This window comes from Arvicola amphibius, chromosome 15 (genome assembly GCF_903992535.2).
Source record: "Arvicola amphibius chromosome 15, mArvAmp1.2, whole genome shotgun sequence".
Taxonomy (NCBI): Eukaryota; Metazoa; Chordata; class Mammalia; order Rodentia; family Cricetidae; genus Arvicola; species Arvicola amphibius.
In genome coordinates, this window is record NC_052061.1 from 6,637,510 (window position 1) to 6,654,040 (window position 16,531).

General features: G+C 49.3%; 1 protein-coding gene across 1 annotated transcript in view; it reads right to left on the reverse strand.

The window, feature by feature from the left end:
• Slc6a2 (solute carrier family 6 member 2) overlaps positions 1-15,272 on the reverse strand; it is a 36,381-nt gene extending 21,109 nt beyond the window's left edge. Inside the window, exons 1-3 of the mRNA XM_038313003.1 lie at positions 14,999-15,272; positions 5,564-5,695; positions 3,922-4,159 (exon numbers count right to left, since the gene is read on the reverse strand). Of these exons, the coding sequence (XP_038168931.1) occupies positions 3,922-4,159; positions 5,564-5,695; positions 14,999-15,272 (644 nt within the window). The remainder of the gene's footprint in view (positions 1-3,921; positions 4,160-5,563; positions 5,696-14,998) is intronic.
• Between the last annotated feature and the right edge of the window lie 1,259 nt (positions 15,273-16,531).

The following is a 16,531-nucleotide window of genomic DNA, read 5'->3' on the forward strand; positions in this document are numbered from 1 at the left end:
GAAGAGAACTGAGGGCCAAATTCCTAAGCTATGGGGTTGGCACAAGCAACTTGGGTTTGTATTCCTTTTCCGGCAGCTTAATGGGAGTGAGTCATCACTGGGGGCACCATCCAGGTTTTCCAAGCCCGTGGGCCAAAATGATTCCATTCCTCTCTTGACATTTAAGCGTGAAGATTTAGTATTAGCGAGGAGGGAGAATTCCCTTCCTCGCCAGCGGCGTCATGGGTAGAAATTTTCTATCCTGACACAGTCACCAAAGGTGTCTTTTACAGATAAAGCTAGAACTTTAGTGGCTTTCCGCGGTGACACTGTGTGGCTTCAGGCCCAGAGCCTGGGAAGAGCAACACTTTTGTTCCCTTGAAGGATATGTTCAGTCTGTCAGCCTAAATGAGTACAAGATGGCAACAGACTTGGCCAGAGTGCCCGGAGGAAAAGAAGGAATTACCCAACCTCCACAGGCCTGGCACTGGGAGTCACTTTTGCTGGCTCTCCGGACAGAGTTGAGCTGTCTTAGGAGCAGAATTGGTTCAATAACAGGGACATGTACTATACAAAATCCAGAGACAGCCATGGCAATATTGTGCTCTGGGAAGCTGTCTCCAGCAGAAACCCCTGTACTCCTGAGCCAGACCTATGAGACCGGAGTCCTGGGGCAGAAAGTGGAGGCCCAGCTCTGTCTCAGGCCTAAAGCCGGACTTTATTTTCCTGTCTGACAATTCAACTCATTTCATCCAGAGATGGAGAGAATAGAGTAGGATTCAGTTATAAAAGAACGCTCTGAACACAGTTCAGGGTAGCTAGGAGAGCTTGTGGGAGCAGGGGACAGATGAGGGAAAAAGAGAAATCTATAGAGCTGAAGGTTTCTGACAGTCTCCCCCACCTTATGCTCTCTCCAGCAGGCCCCCAAGCCCCTGGGTAACCTTAGACAAGAATGTTCTTCCACGCTATACCCTGCCGTGGCTGGGCCTGGAAGAAGCTCAGCTCTGCAACAAAAGGTCTCCTCTGCCTCCTGCTGTGCATCTCTGCGGGAGTAGATGGGCTGGGCTGGTCACTGGGGGAAGGAATCAGATACTAACCAGACCAAGATGAGGGGCTTTCATTTACCACTTTAATTTATAAGAACAATGATTGCCAGGAGCTAAAGAAAGACAATGCTGTTTGCTCAGTGAGAGGAGCATGCTGGGAGGCATGGATCAGCCAGACCGCCCCATCCCCCCCATCTTACACTGTCTCCCTGTCCAAACCACACTCATAAAATGTGAAGAAACGCCTAGAACTTTCACCCACAAACTGCTACAGTTCTGGGGTCTGAGCCCATACTCCTCTGGAGAAGAATGAAAGAGACCCTAGATTTTCTATGGCATGAGATCCCCCACAGGACAGGGAACTGTAGTGACTAATCCAAGAGCTTTCAGTGGTGGCTCTGGGGAGATAACTCATCACCAAAGTCCATGTGCCCTGGCTCTACCCAGGCTGGTAAGATCCTGGCAGCAGTAACTTTTAAAACTCCCCAGGTGATTGCAATGTGTAGCCAGGATTTGACTTCACCATACTAAGAAGTTAATCCTTGGACCATGTAGGGGACAAACTCCCTTCTAACGCTACTCTGGAACTGGGGACCTGGGATGAGGCATTTGCTGATTCGTTCTCGTTTCCTCATTCATAGATCAAGCAACATTTTAGATCCCAGTGGTCATAATGAAAAGATAGTATTAACCAGGTTCCCACTTAAGGGGAAGCTCCCTAATTAAAGCAGAAAGTTAAAGAACTCAAAACAGTTGCCGGAAGTCCTTGAAACTGACCAGATTAACTAGGCCACTCAATGCCAGAGTAAGCAATAAACTCTGAGAGGTGCCAAGAAGACTCTCAGAAGAAAATCTTCAGACTCTGAGACCAGATCAGCTGCTTGGAAGAAGCAGAAGCCAGCTGATAGGCCTGGAAAAGCTTTAGACCAGAGACGCTGGACAAGGACACTGTCCAACCTCCTGAGCTGCTCCAGACTCCCAACTTTTGTGAGCTGTCACTCATGCTGGGGAGGACTTTGGCGATACAACTGTCTTTGAGTCATTTCGGCTCCAGTAGGTAACTCCTCACCCCATTTCCCTCTAGATAACCCCAATAAAACTCATGGCTCATCAAGCTGGACTTGGTGGTATCTGTACTTTCATCTGTTGGGGTTTGTATATGACCTGGGAGATAAATCTACTTAAGCGACCCCAAAGCTTCAGAATATATCATCTGTGTTCCCATTTAGCAAGGTGCGGAGCTTCGGCAATGGATCACATGAGCCTCGAGGGTGGAGTGCAGTGGGGTTAACCCATCATGTTCCACGATGTGGTCTGGACTGTTCTCAACCACTAGCGTGTATAGGGCATCGCTCAAATGAGGCTCACCTGTGTGGAAAGGATCACTTGAGGACAAAAAAAACATACAAACACTTTAAACCAGGTGACTGAAAGCAAAGCAGCCATGCCCTCCACCAAGACCTAGGAAAACAGAGCCGGGACCAAGAGGCCAACAGAAGTGAATAGTGATGTCTCAGGAGTCAACCACAGATAAAATAAATATTTGGGATCCCATTCGGACTCAGTATGTAAATTGGGTTAAATACATGAAGGAGAAAGCTGGCATTTACAGGAGAACTCTACTGAGTTATTCTAGAAGGAATGATGACTAGCAAGGGACAATTAAATGCTATGACAGAAATCCTTACCTGCAAAAATTAATAATAGGCACTAAAAAAGTATGAGAAGCAATATCCTTGCATAACCTTAAAGTATCTCTTTGAAAGGCAAACATTACCAAAGTAAAAATATCTCTATCCGGAAAGGAGCTGGCACCGCCACCTTTGCCACACTCAAGATTGATATCACAGGTAACAAGACAGATTGGCATCATGCTCTCCAGACAAGGCTCACTGAGAAAAGCGCCACTGTGCCTCTTTGGTGCCCTTGACTAAGGTGTATACTCTCAATCAGAATGTGAGAAACAACAAACAAATCCATCCTGACAAATATTTCATAGACGCACTGTCAATACCCTCCAGAAGTGTCAAGGTCATAAAACCCAAGGAAAGCTCAAAGAACTCATCCATATTGGAGGGGACTAAGTAGATGTGACAGCTAAATATTATAACATGATATCAGTGGGGGAGTGTGAAATTCACATGAGGTCTTCAGTAGACTAGCTAATAACGTGAACATTAATTTTCTGATTTCCTTAGTACAAAGCGGCTACCCAAGATGTCAACGTTAGATGCTGGGGAGGAAAGGCCCCATGTACTATTGTTTTTTACAACTTTTCTACTTCTGAAATTACTCCAACTGAAATGTTGTGTTTATTTTTAACAATGTTCTGTCCACTCCACCACACACACACACACACACACACACAATGTAAATACACTGTCTTCAAGATGCATACAACTGGTTTGCTTCCTCCATGTGGGAGCTCCCAGCACGGGGTATATAGAAGGACAGCTTCAGAACCAGACAGATGTAGATTCCAGCTACGGAGCCATCATCTACCACCTAACTTCTTTCTGGGTGTTCTCTTGGCTGATATCGTCAGTTTCTACAGCCACTTTCTCTGAGCAGCTGCCCTTCCCACAAGCTCCCATTCTCCCACATACTTAGATGTGGTTCATAAGGGCAATTATTGTCTCCAAAGTGCCTTTTGCATCTTGCTTCCTGTCCACATGCTGGCTCTCTGGCTCCCAACCTCCTCTTTCCTGTTCTATAGTAGAGGCTCCACCGGGTACCCTATATACTCCTGTCTCCTCTGTTCTTAACTTGGCATCAAGCCTGCACCCTTCAAATGTTGACTGCCATGTCCCTGGCTGATCTGTGGTTTTCCTGAGTGCCTGGCTCAGCTCCTGCCCAGACCTGAGCATACAGGTGAGGAGAGGCACCCATGACTTACTCATAAAACTCTGCAGCCGGCGTGAACTTGTATTTGGAGTATTTGGTATGGTCTCCCAGCACCGAGGCATTGAGGAGTTTCGGGTCAGTGCAGTTGGGGCTGTTCCAGGCATGGCCACAGTTGGTCCAGGGCAGGTTCAAGGTGAAGGACGCAAAGAGGTAGTAGAGTGACCAGGCAATGATGACGTTGTAGTAAAAGCCAACATAGAGGGCAATGAGGATCACAGCGTAGCCTACTCCTGTGTAGGGACAAAGAGGTCAGGCTTTTGGTCCATCCAGTCCCATAGCTCTTCCCTCACTCCTGGAAGTGGGCTCCAGCCACTGCGCACTCCTGCACCTTCTTTTTCTGGATCACAGCCTCACCCACAATCTTTTGCCACTGTAGCTTTCTTGGTCCATTTATCAGGGAAATAGAAGTGCCAGGGCCTTAATGTTACATCAAGTGTTGGATATAAGCTCCCTTGTCACTCAAACAGGACAACACAGGGCTGTGTCTCACACCTCTCTCCCTTCCTGCAATGGAACTGGCCAGTGACAGACTAGGCTTCCCTTCTCCAACAGATGCTTCTAAGACCATCTCACCTTCCCTGGTAACACCTTATACTTAAATCCTTCCTCAGAACTGCTTCCAGGTGAAGCTCCCGCCAAGCATTCCCTGACTGGTTCTCAGCACAGTGTGCCTGCCCACGGGGTCTTAGCCCCAATCAACTATGTCCTGCACCAGCATGCTGACCGAATGATTAGGAAGCTCCAGGAGGGTTATAGCTGTGGTTATTCTTTTTTTTTTTTTTTTCTGGAGACAGGATTTCTCTCTTTAATGGCCCTAGAGCTATCTTGGAATTCACTTTGCAGACCAGGTTGGCCTCAAACTCACAGAGATCCACCTGCCTCTACCTCCAAAGGGCTTGAATTAAAGGTGTGAGCCACTACACCCTTCGATCCTCAGTAATTCTTAGTGGTGAGATTTGACAGAGAGTAATCCCAGCTTCTTTGACGTAGCCAAGGCCTTATGATACAGGCCTGGCCAATCAGACTGTTGTTTCCCGGTAACTACAATGATTGGTCAGCAGATAGCCATATGACTCAAGTCCTCTGGGTCCTTAGTGATGTCATGAGTACATAAGGGCTTCTTGTTGTTGTTTGCTCATGATTATTGTTTTCAACTGTTAAGAGGTCTAGGGGATGGAGAATGGCAGTTGTCATGGTTACTTCCCACAGACTTGTTCTAAAGTCAAGTACAAGTTCATCTTACAGCCGCCATGGCTGTTGTATTAGCTTTCCAAGGAAGCTTTCTGCTGGAGCTTGATGGCATCTGTGATCAACTTTTCATGCCTTCCACGTGAGCAAGAAATGAGAGCAGAGGTATGTGTGCTGAGATCCCTGCTATCCTCGTATTTCCCATCTATGAAAATACTCTCTAGTCATTCACGCAACTAGTGGGGCACAGCCTGGAGTCCAAGTTTAAGGCTACACTTGATGTAACCTAGTTTCTTTGTGTAAATTTGAATAGTGGACGATCTTGACCTTGTCCATGCCTGTGAGCCCCATGTGAGACATTAAGTCTCACCTTGGGAGCAGATTCTTCATAAGACACTAAGTAAGACTTTGGAGAAAATATTTGACTTCCCTCAGATCACTCCTACCTTTGAAGAAAGGACAGATCTTCCACACCGTGGCTGCCCCTTCCCGGTTGTACTGCCCCAGAGCCAGCTCCATGTAGAACAATGGCATCCCAGCTATGATGAGGAACAGCGTGTATGGGATCAGAAAGGCACCTGCAAACCATGAACACAGCATTAGACCTACAGGACAGCTGCCCCTTAAAGGGCTACAGTCAAGCCTCTGCAATAGCCGTGAGGGTCTTGTTCATCTGCTTCACCTGGCACTTTCCTGGGGGTGTCTTCTGTCAATAGATTTACAAAGAATACTTGAAATGTATACATCAGCAAGCAAGATGGCCATAGTGTTCATAACCATAAAAATGCAGTCTGCAGTCACACAAATAAAAGCCAAGCGAAACGAAGCTAAAGAACTGTGTTTCCACAGCTTCTCAGAGCCCTCGGTGCACGGTGCCTGCCACGAAGCGCTACAAGACCCAGCCTCTACCAAACATGTCTAAATGCAGAACCTTTCCCTTCATGAAGCCACACTCTGGACCCTCCCTGGTGAGGCCAGCCTTTCCTTCCACAAGCAAGATGAACGAGACCAGGCAGGGAGAGATGGCGTGACTGATATCATCGGAGGTCTCACCAGGCTTCCCCAAACCTGATTTTATTGCATTCCCTGTGAGTGCCACAGCAACCCATGAGAAAATGATGTAATCAGGGTTATTGTGACCCCTGGGGGACATTGCTAGGCAGAGAGAGAAGTCAGCGCTTCCTGATGGCACTGTTGATAAGTGGCAGAAGGATTCTCCTTCAGACTTCCTTCCTGTCCATGGGGCTCATCCTGCTGCAGGCTGCTAAAGGAAAAGCTGCTACAAAGAGGCCATAAGAAGCCCATCTACTGAGGCAGAGCAGAACCTGAAGTAGGTCCTAGGCCGCAGGAGACATTCCTGGTAGAATGAGGCAAGTCTCAGTGCCAGGGCCAAGTCTCTGTGTGACCTGACAGCATGGGTGAACTACTGGGACTAAGCTCTGGTGCCATGACTCAGGGATGTATGTATGTATATGTATGTATGTATGTATGTATGTATGTATGTATGTATGTATGACATGTCAGCAAGATCAAACCAAAACAGTCACTCCTTTCCTGGCACAGCCAGTGCAAAACCAAACTCCCCCTAGACATCTGACCAAGATGCTCTAACCGTGGCAATCTCTGACCCATCCACACCAGGAACATGAGCCAAGTTGGGGGTGCATGAAGATGATGGCAATGCTGATGATTTTAACACATAGCTCAGTAGCTCGCTCTGGCCAAGCTCCTAGTGTGGTACAGGTGCTTTCCATGCAACCTCATTATAGCCTTACGGACTTGCTACCGAGCTAAGATCATTGCTAACTCCATTTGACGGGTGCAAACTAAAGCTCCTCGCTACAAAAGAGCTGGAGCAGAGGCAGGTGCATGGTAGCTACGGTCACGCTCACCCAGTGACTCAGTGTCTGCCTCCCGCATGGAAAACCTGGGGCTTTTAAGGATAAAGCACGTAGTGCCAGTCCTGTTGTTATAAGACCTGGATCGTGTGCAGCAAGACCCAGGGCCAGGGTGGAGAGTAGCAACAACTACTGCATATCCGCATCATGCATATCATGCAAGCACTAAGTATCCCAGTTCAGATACTACCCAGAACCCTCTGGGAGAAACAAGTGCTATGACTGCTCTCCAGAGGAGGGGACTGGGACTTAGAGTCAAATCAAGCGAGCATCTCAGGCTTATGTATCTGGTAAGTTGTGCCTGGCTTCTGAGTTCTAGGCTTGTTACCCTGCAGATTCTAGAATGTTCTAGTACAGATAAGGGGTATGAGTCTGAATAAAATGTGGGAAGGGGAGTGTTTGTGGATCTGGAACACGCCAAGCTATCTAGTCTGTGTATCACAGGCTAACCCAGTATTCCAAAGTCTGCTCCAGGCTGGAATTCTTTGAAATGTCACGTGTCAAGGTCTCCTTTCTTCCATTGAACTTCTGCCTAATCCCATCTTTCCCAGGAAGGGCCCTTCTGGCATTTGCTCACATAGCTGACAGGGGTAGTGTGGATAAGGATGGTGCTGATGTGGGTGAGGCCATAGGTTAGTGGAAATAACATGTGCCTTTCAATGGGGATCCAGTCTGTGCCAGGCCACACAGGCTGTACACAGTATTCATTTAGAACCACCCCAGAGATAATCAGCACTACTCCTGCTTTACAGGCAAGGACATTGAGGCTTAGAAAAATCAAGTAGCTTATCCACGCTAGTGAATATTTACAACCTAGGTTCAAAGCTTGGTGTGCCTGGGGGCCCACTCGGCTGTCACTTGCTACATCCCAGGGGCACCTGGAGCTTGGACCGGAGTAGGAGGTCAGGTCCTAAACAGTTGAGTAGACCTGAAGACTGAAGTTAGCACCCAAAGTGGGAAGGGGGAAGGGAAGAGCCAGGTATCAGTGCTTGGATGTTGGTTCTAAAGCTTCGCCATCAGAGAGTCCGCATTCTCTGCCACCTGGGCCAAGGTAGAGGACCCAGCCAACCCATCACAGGTCTATTTTAGGCAGTGCTTTAACTCTGAACTTCTAGATGGTACCTCCAACCCAGAAACTCACTCATTGTGAAGCCCATCTCCCCTGCTGCTGATGGACGGTCCCAACAGAGTGAGGAAGCACAAACACCCATGGGTCTGCGCGAGCCGCAGCTCTCCACGGTGGGTGACTCAGAAGTTTCATGGACCGCAAATGCCAGCGGACTCGAGAATGGTGACACAGGGGACATGGACAGTGTGTGTGTGGGGGGAGAATAGAGGTGTGTATGATGCAATTATATTTTAATTTAAAAAGTCTTAACGGTTATATGAAGAGTATGAAGGAAAAATGGGAAACATCCAATGGTCCACTGTCTCTGCTAAAAAGAGAACAGACATTAGGTAGCACACTGGCGTGAACTCTCTTAGAAAAGAAAAAAGATGGCAGTGTGGCTGAAGGGTTAGGAAGAGGTCAAGGTAGGGGTGGTGGGCCAAGGACATCACTCCCTAAGCAGCCCTGTGGCAGCATCGTGGAGTTAAAAGCTGCTTGCTTGTAAATGCACTAGTCTGCAAGGGCCATCACTGTAATGTCTGTCCTTGTGTCCCTATATGTCTCTCATGTGGCCATGCATTGCCACAAGCCTCACACAGTCCTTGAACGTCCAAAATCCTGTCACATCTCTGGAATGCCCTTGTTGTAAAAGTGCAGGGCTCATGCAAAGAGACCTGGAAAAACCATAGGTGTATGTACCTCCCTGAGGAAGCCCCCCCCCAAAACATATCACACACACACACACACACACACACACACACACACACTCACGTGTTCACATCACCTTACAAGAAGTATCTATTGAGAAAGAGACTCTGGCCAAAGGTCTTTGGATAGATTTAAACTGCCAGATAGCCCATCATTATAGTGGAGCTCCATTGGCACAGGAGGGTCTGGAGAATTTTCCATGTAAATGCTGGGTCATCAGGAAGAGAAGCCAGCAGCCACTGAGATCACTAGACACCCACCTAGGAAGGGGAGGGGGTCTGAGGAAAGGTGATTGGGGGTAGGGTAGGAAGGGGCACCTAGAGGAATATGATGGCCCAAGGCTGAGGGACTGGGATGAGGTGGAGGGGTGTGGTCACTGGAACCTACAGCCGGAAATCTAGACCAGTCTCCCGAGGACAGACTTCCTTCAGCATTCTTGCCCAGCTCTGCTGTGTTGAAGAGGTGAAAATGCACAGAGCAGCTTTCTGGGCCTGCAGCTTGGCTGTGGGCTGTCACTGCCTGAGGCTCCCAGCAGGCCAGCGATACCTAGGTCAATACCTAAAATAGCCAGCCTTGGCCCCCTGTGACATCTCAGGGGCTAATATCTAAGTTCAACAAGCTACCCAAACTCTTACAGGGCTGGGCCACAGTCCTCTTGTAGACATAGTTCAAACTAACAACTCTAGCCACACCATTAATTAAAACACACCTCCTTTTTTCTTTGACAGGAAACCTTTGCAATAGTTCTGTGAAAAACTCCAGTTTGGAATTCTCCGCTCTTAGAGCTCTAGACTGAACCCTGCTGGCCAAGGCCTTGAGCTCTGTTCATCCTCGGCTCCATCGGCCACATAAGGGGCCTCTGGCATATACCGGTGGGTTCTTCTGTCCTGTGTCTAAGTTCTGTTCCCTGGCCCCTACGAGCAACAAGGCCTTGCACATTATTTAACAGGTCCTTTGGGATAATTTCCCTAGGAAAACCCAGAGCCAGGTATCTGGGGCATGGCTGGGTGGAGGGACAATCCCTCCCTCACTTTCATTTTGACTTAAGATGACCTTTTGCCTGAGCTTTGGTACCCAGGGACAGCTTCTGACAAGACTGACACCGCTCTGGCCCAATGGGTCTTCCCCTTTCAGAGGTCAGCGGGGGTAGAATTTGGGAAAGTGAGTTTGGGGGCTACGTCTCCTTCTGTAGTCCCTCTCCTTGCACTGTCACGCCCGAATTTGACTTGTCCTTGTGGAATCTGGTTCCCATCTCCCCCATTCTAGTCTCCTCGAGAGAAATAAACCTGAAAGTGTTTGGGATGCTCAGAATGATATCATTACAAGAAATGTGACCCACAAAGAACCGAGTAGGACCTCACCTTCCCCATTTGAAATATAGTATAATACATCATGAACTTTTAGAATATCTACAGTGGACTACAACTCTCTAGAGGTAGGGATTTTCTTCCACACATTTCTGTACTAGGGGTTGGCATTAGCCAATGAGTTTCTGTTAAATAAACGGGTCTCTGTAGTGACTCACATGGAGGGTGCCACCATGGAAGCCCTGGGCCTTCTCCACTGGTCCTAGAATTTAATCCTCATGTAGGCAATGGGACTTGAGACTGCAGGGCAAGATATGGCATTTTTTTCTCCATTAGGGCCCTCTTGTTTGGGAGCAGCCCTTCAGCTCCTTTTGGCTAGCTCACAGTACTGGGCCACTAGATGATAACAAGCCCAGAGCAGTACCTCCAATTGGGAGATGGGGTGCCAATAGCTATGGTTCTTACTCCATAGCTTGAGCACCATGCTGCTTGGCTCCTTGTACATCTGAGCTAAATAATGTCAGCCAAACAAGATCCATATGTGGATGTCCCTGTGTCCTAGCTAGACATGAAAGTATCAAGCTGAGAAACCCCTGGTATCTATATAAGCACTACCCTTATTAGTGGTGTTGCAGATCCCACGCATTTGGGTGGTGAGGGAAATATACTGGAAACTCAGAACCATAGCATCTCATGCATCTACAGTGGTGTACTACAGACTGTCTGGACATGGGCAAAGCTCAGCTTTTGCCTCCTAAAGCTGCTATGCTATGGACCCAGGCTTAAGGAGCTCTCTTTCACCTTATCTCCTCCGTCAATTTCTTTCCAGAATAAAGTCTGCTTGTTTCAGAATCAGGACCTCATCTTACTCCTATGTTCAGCACATAACCAGTGTCATCAAACACATCAAAATGGTAGCATTTCTATTGAGCCCATAGTATATGACATTATCCCAAGTACTTTATATTGTCTGATGTTATCTGGCCCTATAGAAAGGGCTAAAAATTAAACACTTTATTTTCTGCACAAGAAAACTGAGGGTTAGAGACACCATATGGCTTGTCCAAGGCCACTTCTCTAAGCAAATATCAGACTCTGATTCAGAGCTAGGTATGCTCAAACCCAAAAATACACAGTCGCCACAGGATCCAATGCAGAGCGTCATGCACAGAGGACAATCCACAGGCACCACCTCCAGGAAGAAGTACTCAGTCACCTACGTATTTGTTCCTTCCCAGAGGCCAGCACAGACCCAATCTTGGGTTCCAAGGGAACCCTCTGGAACTTACAGCCTGTCATCCCAGCAGCTGGTCTTCAGGAAGGTGTTCAGGCAGGCTGATTTTGACAGTAATTCATTCATAAAATATTAGCCAAGGGCATAAACTATTGGCACTTTCGTCAGTTCAAAACATTCTCCCGTCTGGGCCAGTATAAACACTCAGACTTGGAGAGTTCTATGTTAACACTGGCACCGAAGAACACAAAGACCCAGGGCCAGGCTGCTAAAGGGCAGGATGATGAAGCCTGGCTTGTGTCCAGCTGTAGTCAGGGTTCTTGGGGAACAAGGAACTGTGGAGATCATCTAAGATCGGGTCACTTTATAGCAGGAATTTTGATGTCTGCGGTTGCAATGAGTGGCAGGGTTGGAATTCAAACTCAGCTCTTTGGCTTCTTCTGGGATTCAAGAAATACCTGTATGCTCGACCTTTTCTGGAGCTGAATTCAGAATTACTGAAGGAGAAGGGACTCACAAAAAAAAAAAAAAAAAAAAAAAAAAAAAAAAAAAAAAAACAAAAAAAAAAAAAAACAAAAAAAAAAAAAAACAGTATAAGGTCTCCGGGGAGATCAAGGCCTGCAGGGGGGCAGCTGAGCATCCCTTGGAGCAGGGATGGGCGTACTGAAAATCAGACGGCTCTGCTCTCCTGGATGAAGGGTTATACCTTCTCCGGACCAATTGCCAACCTCCTCACCAGCCATGAAAATTCACTGGTGTAGCTCTTCCCGCTCAGCCTAGCACCCAAGACTTCCCCAGCCCAGCCCCGACTTGCATCTTACCCTTATCTCTGCTGGCTTGCCCTCCAGCCAGCCTAAGTTCCTCTTCTGCGAAGCCTGTCCCAGGTGGATGCTAAAATACTGTTTTGCTGAGCCCTCCCTGCCCAACGAAGCTGAGTTCCAAGCAGAACTCATTTGCCCTGAGTCACTGCTCAACAGCTCCTCCTGAAACCTCTACAGCACCAGTCATTCTCCCATCCCTTTCCTAAGGGATCCTAGTGATAACGATAAAGAGTAGCAGGCAGGCATGCTAAGGCCTATGCCGCGCTAACTCTCCATACGCACGGGGAGGGGGCATTTGGTCCCTGGCCCTCCCCTTAGCTGAGCAACATTATTGGACAAGTAAGGAAACGAAGGCCTAGAGAGTTGCCCAGAGTCATACATGGTAGAAACTGGAATCTATAACTTCACATCCTAATGTCTAAGCTGCACCACACACACACACACACACACACACACACACACACATGCACGCATGCATACACACACACCACCACCATCATCATCATCATCATCATCATCTCTAACACATCACTATGTTAGTTCCTGCCATGTTACTGCCATGGTTTGTGAAACTAGCAATGAGTCTCTGAGAGCTTGGGCTATTTTATTAATATATTTGTTCAATTGCAAGTGTGTAGGAAGCCTCAACCACATTCCTAGGATTTGAACCCTTATTGGAGATTCTGAACTAAGCCTGTTCCCTCAGTTTTCTTCAGTCTGTGTTGGAAACAGGGCCACAAAAGACAGATTATGGAACAACTCAGGATAGGCCACTCCAGGACCAGGATACCGGAGAAAGGAAAATTTAGTCAATTTCAATGAAAACTTTGTATCTGTGATAAATTTGCTATACTTTGCTCTCTCTATCTCTCTCTCTCTCTCTCTCTCTCTCTCTCTCTCTCTGTCTGTCTCTCTCTCTCTCGCTCGCTCGCTCACTCGCTCTCTCTCGCCCTGCAACATGGCAGTGGCCATGTGGACACAGCGTCAGCGAGAGCTCTGGAATATCTATCTATTCGGCACATGTGTCAAGTTGGCCATCTGTGCTGCTTTAGTTGCAATGGCATATAGCAATAGAAAGGATGTATCACAGCATGTCAATGAGGACTTCCGGAAATCAATGCTCCCAGCAGGCAGAGTGGTGGCTTACACATCCGGGTGACCCCTGCAGAGACTAGCATTATGCCTTACACTGAGCTAACCCAGAGAAATATTGTTGATTAATGACAGGGTGTCTGGTGTCTAGGGGACAGGCCGTCTCAGACGGTCACGAAGGACATGCAACTGTCCTAAGGGCTTCCAATTTGTCATTTATTCATCATCTCTCTGTTTGCTACAAATATAGAAAATCTACCTTTTTATGTTGTTGCTACCATTGCCCCCCCCCCCCCAAGGGCCAGAATTCTCAAATGCTCAAATCTGCTGAGAGTCCCTGGAAGGTCGTCAGCCACAAAGTGTGGAAAAGTTTCACCTTCAGGTTGTATTTCTCTTCCTTAGCTTTCCCTCTCTGCCCAGCATCTATGGGTCAGAGTACTGAGCCAGAAGAGTAACAAGGGCCACCAGAGACCAGGAAGCATCTCCTGACACTTGGGACTTTTGTCCCAGCTTCCTTATCTGGAGTATCTAGTGATGACAGACCCATGTCAGGAAGGGAACACGTGGCTGCTCTCCAAATTGGTTCTAGCTTTGATCTGCTTTCTCAGTGAGAGTTGATGCTTCTATGTGCAACAGGATCAACTCAGAGCCACCTGCTTGTTTTGGTGACCACACCCTTTTTACAAATACTGGGTATTGCTTATCCCAAAGCAAGTGTCCAGAGAGCACACAGAAACATAGAGCTGTGCATCTTGGACTCTGGGAGTCACACACTCCTCCCAAACCCTGTAAATTGTCAGCCTGCCTCCAACTGACTTCCCTTAAATTCCAAGTCGGAACTACTACAAGGCAAGGTGTGGCCTTGTCTTGCAGTACCAGGGATGGCCCAATGTCTTCTTCTAGACGCTGGTGTCCCTGGGTTCTGTGCAGGGCACAGACCTCCTGAACTTCCATCTCAGTAAAGATGATGGGGACCAGGGTAACGTGGGCATCTTAGGCTCCAAGCCCTTCAGGAAGGAGCTCAAGGCCGCTTTCACAGGATTGTATGTTACCTCTGTGCTCTCATTCCAGGGCAGATGGGAAAATGACAGCTAATCAAGAAGAGGGCAAAAGAGCTCAGCTGCTGGGTGTCTTCTCCAGGTTCACCTGTACCCCCACTCCATAATGTAGTCAGAGTCTACAAAGCTGAAGAGGACACTCCAGGCTCCCAGGCCTCCCGTCTCAAGGCCCAGCTCAATCACTGGCATCGAGTGGCCTAATCTCACAAAAAGCTATGTGCACTTACCTCTGTAGCCCTCCCGTGATCCAAGGGCTCTAATTTTACCCGGCCTAGTGTTCCAGCCCCAAAGCTAAGAGTGCTTGAGGTTTTATCATCTTGTGTCTGGCTGGAACATCCCAAACTCTTGGGGATTCCTTTCAAGATCTATACCCCTTTTCCTGCGGGGTCAGCTTTGACTCGTGTTCCTCACCCGACCAGGTGCCCCGAGTCTATCCTTGAGCCTCTGTGCCTACCACTCTCCAAGATCCTGCCTCAATTTCCCCAATGGAGAGTATTCTGATCCTATTTCCCGGCGCCCTAAAGAGTTCTTTCCCAAACGCTAAATTTGTTCGTGCGTGCATCTCCTCTTCTCCATGGGTATCCCTGCTCCCCTCCCTCCGCTACAAGAGCAAGCAGCCTCCCAACTCCAAAGCCTCAGTCAACCCTGCGCTCACCACCACCATTCTTGTAGCAGAGATAGGGGAAGCGCCACACGTTGGCCAGGTCCACTGCGAAGCCGACCACAGACAGCAGGAAATCGATCTTCTTGCCCCAAGTCTCCCGGGGCTGCGCGTCACCGTCCCGGGACGCCAGGAGGCACTGGACGCCGTTACGCTCCTTCACCACCAGCAGATCCGCGGTTTTGCAGGGGCGTAGGGGCTGCTCAGGCAGCGGGTCCGCCCCGCCGAGCTCCGGCTGCACCTGCGGGTTCATTCGCGCCAGAAGCATGGGTGCGGCTGTAGAGAGGGACTTCGGAGGCACACCAAAGTTCTGCTTGTATAAAAGGGGAAAAAAGTGGTCACCAGGGCTTGCAGTCTGTTTGCTCCAACTGAGACCACCCAGGGGAACCCAGAACGTAGGCTGATCGGACTCCGGCTTCCTCTAGAAAAGGGAGCACATGTGTTGGAAAAATTTGGAGACAGAGGTTGTGACGCGCGTCCGACTGGGACAGAACTCATAGGTGGGAACCTTCTCGGGCCGCCCTGTGGGTCGGGCTAAAGACCCTGTCGACTCTACCTGGGTCACTCTCCGCCTCTACCCGCTCCCCACCCCCACCCCAATCCCTAAATGGCAAGTTTCTTGCGGGCCCTGCAGGCAGGGCTGGTGTCTACTCGTGGTCCCGTCCTGCTCCGGGGAGGCGGAACCCAACAGCCCTGGGAGCCTTCGGGACAGTGGTGGGTGCAGCCGCTCGCGAGGTGCTTCGGAGATGGCTCCACACTTACCGGTCTCGCGCTCAGGGCGCACTCACGTGGTGGGCGGCACGGGGATCCCAGGCGCCAGCCCAGGCTGAGCTCCGCCGCGTGGCACTCAGGCGGGGCCCCGGGAGCGCTGCGGGCGCGGGGCAGCCGGCAGGACGCGGGCTGGCTGGCTCTGGCCGTGCCCGGAGGAGGCCGACCTGGTAATGTAGCTTGTGCCCCAGGTAACGCGCCTATTGCATTAGTCCCGCGCCCAGCCCGCTCGGTCTGGAGCCTGTTAGCACTAATGCAGACTGACAGCGTGGCCCGGACTGGCAGAGGCGGGGGCGCAGCTCCCACGGGCTCCGGGGTGGCGGGAGCCGGACTCTAGAGGACTTGTGGGGACCTGGCTTCACACTCTTTCCGTGTGTCTCTCTTCAGCAGGAGTAGTGCACGCGGTTCCCAAAGACACCTGGCTCTGGCCTGTGAGCAAAGGAAGAGGGCAACAAACTCCCAGAACTGGAATCTATGTCTTCAAATGGGGGGCTGGAAAGAATAGGGAGAGCAGCCACCACCCCAGCGACACCAGCGCAGTCATTCACCCAGACCCACTTCATCTACTCGGTGAGAGTTTTCTCTACCAGCAAAATTGGAACTTGGGGCTCCAAGATGAGTGCTGTGACTGGTGGCTCACAGGCTGGGCAGGGCCCGGCCCTTGGGCAGTTTTCTTTGGCCAGCTCAGCTTGTTGAAAGGTCATGGCCCAGAATTTTACTCTTGACTGTCTTTGTGACCAGCAGGCTAGCAGGCTTTGG